Raw genomic sequence first — 4169 nt, 5'->3', positions numbered from 1 at the left:
TTTTTATGTATTATATATATTGCTTTAAATTTACGGTTTTAGGGTGGAGACAAATTCCAAGGATGTGAAGACAACCTCTTGACCACAAAAGGTTTCATTCTCACTTCAGTTAAAAAAATAGGTGAGAAGATATTCTACCAAATTTTTCCGCACCAACAAAAACTTTATAGTCACTTCACTTCAATCAAATTTCTTTTGGACTGTGTGTTACTGCATTTGAATTTGATAACGCAAATAAGAGAATATAACCTCCATAAGAGAAAAGTAAACAATATATTCAAACATTCTTCCAGACATTTTCCTCCCTGCCACTTATTTCTATATGCTCTGATCGACTAAATGAAACTGCAATCAACCAGAGACAATTGGTGTCTTGGCTAATCCCTAACCATCTTTTTTTTTGGCACATGAGCACACTACAATATACTATTTGAGCACCTTACATAAAAGCTAGAAAACTAAAAGAAAATGAATCAAAATTAGCACCCCATGACTTTGTTGGGTTGCAGCACAGGTTTCTCAACCACAGAGCCATCGTTCCCAGCCAGAGCCCTATATTTGTCTTTCCTCGTAAAACTAGTGATATCATACGAAAGGCTTGCCGCTATAGCCCTCTGTATATAATTCGCCACCTCATGGCTCGACTTGCCCGCCCCGCAAGTCAACTCTGCTGGCAGCTTGTTCAAAAATGTGACCTCGTATTCTGGGCTAGGGTTCATGAAGAAGTAAAAAGGGTCCATTCCCTTCCACCCACGCGCCGTCGTCCCGTGGAACATGCTCATCTTATTCACCATCGCCACCGGAACGAGCTCGTCGGTTAGCTCAGCAAAAAGCGCGGAGAACCTCAACAGAAACGGCTCCCGGCAGGTGGTCCCCTCGGGGCAGATTGCAAGGTCACCTTCTTCTAGTAGCTTCTTGATCATGGCGGCGTCTTTGGCGCGGTCGCGGTTGAGGCGAACGGTCTTGATGGGGGAGATAAACTCCGACAGACGAGAGACGGAGTAGGTGACGGCGGGGATGGGGCGGCCGAGGGCGGTGGAGAGGAAGATGGGGTCGAGGAGGGTGCGGTGGGAGCAGATGAAGAGGACGCCGGACTGGCCGGTGGATTTTTTGGCCGGAGGGGGTGGGGTGCCCTTAACAGTGACACGGACACCGAGGGCCCAGAAGGCATAATAGACGACTGGCATGGGTAGGAGGGAGCCGGCGGCGATTCGGAGGCAAGCGAGGAAGAAACCGATGGGGAGCCAGAGGATGGTAAGGAGGGCCATGAGAGGTGTAGGCTTTTGGACTAGGCGGCCGTCGTGGAAGACTATGGGCTTAGGGAGCTTTTCTCTGGTTACTGCTTCCACTTTGGGGTTGGGCGGAACCATGTAACCCTCCTGACAATAGTTATTTTAACGTTAAAAGACACAAACTTTGGTTTGTAAGTTGTAACTGCATGACACCTTTTACATGCTATTTTAGGCTAAAGATTCTCTCGAACTGATAATTTCATTTGGTTCATCATTAATTGCTTAAGAATTAGAGTTTACCTTTCAGATTATTAAATTAACTCAAAACTAGAGAGCTAAGTGCTAAATCATGGTCATGCAATTATTCTTTACCCTATAGCATAATCAGTCCTACAGTTTTAGCACTTACATGTTATAATATCTAGCGTACGTGATGTGTATACTAGGTTAACTTCTATCTAAATGGTTCAAGTTATGGTATCTGCCAGTTATGTAATCGACGTCGACTCATATTTAAGTTCCACACATAATAAGATCACGAACCTTGCAAAGTGCCATGAAAGGAATATCAGTGTGTCTATCTCCAAGCCCAATCTCTGGCTGTACATCTCCAAAAGCCTTCTTAAGAGCATCAGCCTTCTTCTCTGCTACAAGCACACCAGGTGGAGAAACAAAGCCAGTGGCTTTACCCTTGTAGGTTGCTATTTCAGTCCCCAAAACCGTATCAAATCCAAGGAAATCCTTACAAAATGCTTCCACCATAATCCTAGGGTTGGCAGTAAGAATATACCGCTTCTCGCACGCAGAGAGCACGCGCCACGACTCAGGGTGAATGTCACTCGAGTAAAACTTAGGCAGCACGGCACGGGCCACTGACTCGATCTCAGACACCCTCACACCGGCAAATGTTGTGAAGATCAGAACTTGGATTCCGGCCGATTCAGATACGAAGTAATAGAGGATTCCAGCTAATGGGGAGACCAAGAGCAAGAATAGGAGCCTTAAAATCCCACCGACCTCAAAAGCAATGAGAGCAAAGTAAGGAAAAGAGCTGCGGCCTCTTAGCAAGGTCCCATCCATGTCCGCAACCACCGTGTGGTTTTCTCGGCCGTTCGATGAGCATTTGTCGATGGTTGGGAAGGTGGTTATAGCCATTGTGGCCTTATTGATTGGATTAGTACTTAGAACTGACCAACTTTTTGAAAGAGAAATTAATACATGCCAAGTATATATAGGAACATATAGAGTTGGTTTCTCTGAAGGAACACCAAAACGAGACGAAGGAAAATTTGGTTAATGAGAACAATGTACGACATATCCAAAAGGGTTTGACATGCAGACAGCTTAGATATTGTTATATTCGAGGGTAGCTAACCCTTGTTTTTGGAGTAGAAGGGATCAATAGATGGAATATCAGGGTCTGCTAAATTTGGTGCTATCTTGTTTTGTTTTCATCGCCCATTTCTTGTTTGATAGAATATACTCATAATAGTACAAGTAGATCGAGTATTCTGGTTTCCAAAATTGAGTACCTCCATGATTTCCAGCTCGTCTCGTGTATTGCATATTGTAAAACCATCTCACACGCGATCACATACTATATATGATACTATCATCCCACATGTTTCGACACCTTGAATTATGGATACCATTTTGATGCGTCTTTTTCAATTTTCATTTTTGCCTGAAGGTGATGTGATCCACCGACATAAATGGTTTGAAGTGACCAGCATTGTCGTTAATAACAATGATTTTTTGTTACCAAAAAAGAACGAAGAGATACAGTAAGCCGGGGGGGGGGGGGGGGGGGGGGGGGGGGCGGGGGAGTTGTTATGTTGTTAGAAATCAGAACAATGCCAAATCCAAAAAGGTGACTGGTTCAAGGCTCATTCATGCTTAATCTGCATTACCAGATGTTTAGCAAGGTTGTGTTTTATTGTCAAAAATCAAACTAGGCAATCACTCATTATTTGGATTCCTCTTGATCTACTAACATTGCGCAAAATCTTTCGATCATACAACTTACATTAGACTTTCAAAATTCTACTTTTATCCCCCTCCCCTTTTTCTTATTATTATTATTTTTAAATAAAAGGCTGGTGCAGCTGCCCTCAAGCCTTGATTAATGAAACTACCGAATACAAATGGGGGACATTGAACCTAAACCTATGATTACAATAAGCATATATCTAGAGTATTTCCCGAAATAATATCAGGGATCTTTATAGAAGACATGTATTTTAACAAGCACCAACTAGCAAAGAGTACGTAGTGCTCCACTGGCTACTCCATTTGCTTTGACATAGCGGTGATATAACGGAAAGATAACTCAATATATAACTCAATTACAACATAGCATAATTACCATAAACACAGCTTTCCTACTAAGTCTCACCATGCTACTAGGCGGTAACGATCATTTGACGAAGGAAGGAACTCGCCACTTACCTAGAGCAGACAAGGCACTTAGAGTGCACACACAGACACATAGCCCGACTAGCCCTACAAGACTATTGTAGGGACTTATTGCTTGCAAAAAGCGTCACAGAACTAACCAACATAAATAACTAAAAGCTTTAAATAAAATAAACCCTAAGGCCAGGCCCAAAAAGTGAACCCAAACCCAAACCCAAACTCCAGCCCGCAACGGGCCCACAAGCAGTACCCTTGCCCAAAAGACAAAACCAGCAAGGGGGCCTTCTCCAATCCTCCCGGCCCAAGTCAGTGGCTGCACCACCCCGCCTCCAAACTTGCCTCCGCACCACCTGCATAAGGCCACCATCACTTCTCCGTCTCTGTTTGTCCATCAGCGGGAGACCGTCCCAGTCCCCACTCCACACCAATCAGCAAATCGAAGGTCTGCATCTGGATTCAAATCAAACATCCAAGCGCCACCTGCAACAAACCCAACCAACCATCGATTCATCCCACCCAGCC

The 4169-nt window shown here is 44.0% G+C and overlaps 1 protein-coding gene across 1 annotated transcript; it reads right to left on the bottom strand.

Annotated features, from left to right (window-relative positions):
* Positions 1-254: 254 nt before the first annotated feature.
* Positions 255-2493, bottom strand: LOC133710579 (glycerol-3-phosphate acyltransferase RAM2-like). The gene is made up of 2 exons (XM_062136686.1): positions 1776-2493; positions 255-1379 (listed from the first exon to the last, which is right to left on the bottom strand). The coding sequence occupies exons 1-2, from the start codon at positions 2385-2387 to the stop codon at positions 480-482; spliced, it is 1512 nt and encodes a 503-aa protein (XP_061992670.1). The 5' UTR covers positions 2388-2493; the 3' UTR covers positions 255-479.
* Positions 2494-4169: the final 1676 nt, after the last annotated feature.

The sequence above is a fragment of the Rosa rugosa genome, chromosome 5, assembly GCF_958449725.1.
Source record: "Rosa rugosa chromosome 5, drRosRugo1.1, whole genome shotgun sequence".
Lineage (NCBI taxonomy): Eukaryota > Viridiplantae > Streptophyta > Magnoliopsida > Rosales > Rosaceae > Rosa > Rosa rugosa.
This window is presented reverse-complemented; position numbering and strand designations above follow the sequence as displayed.

Bases quoted from the DNA above. Each gene is read 5' to 3' on its own strand.
- LOC133710579 (XM_062136686.1), bottom strand. From the start codon at position 2,387: ATGGCTATAACCACCTTCCCAACCATCGACAAATGCTCATCGAACGGC. The intron at 1,380-1,775 runs GTTCGTGATCTT...AACTATTGTCAG, and splicing joins CTTTCATGGCACTTTGCAAG to GAGGGTTACATGGTTCCGCC.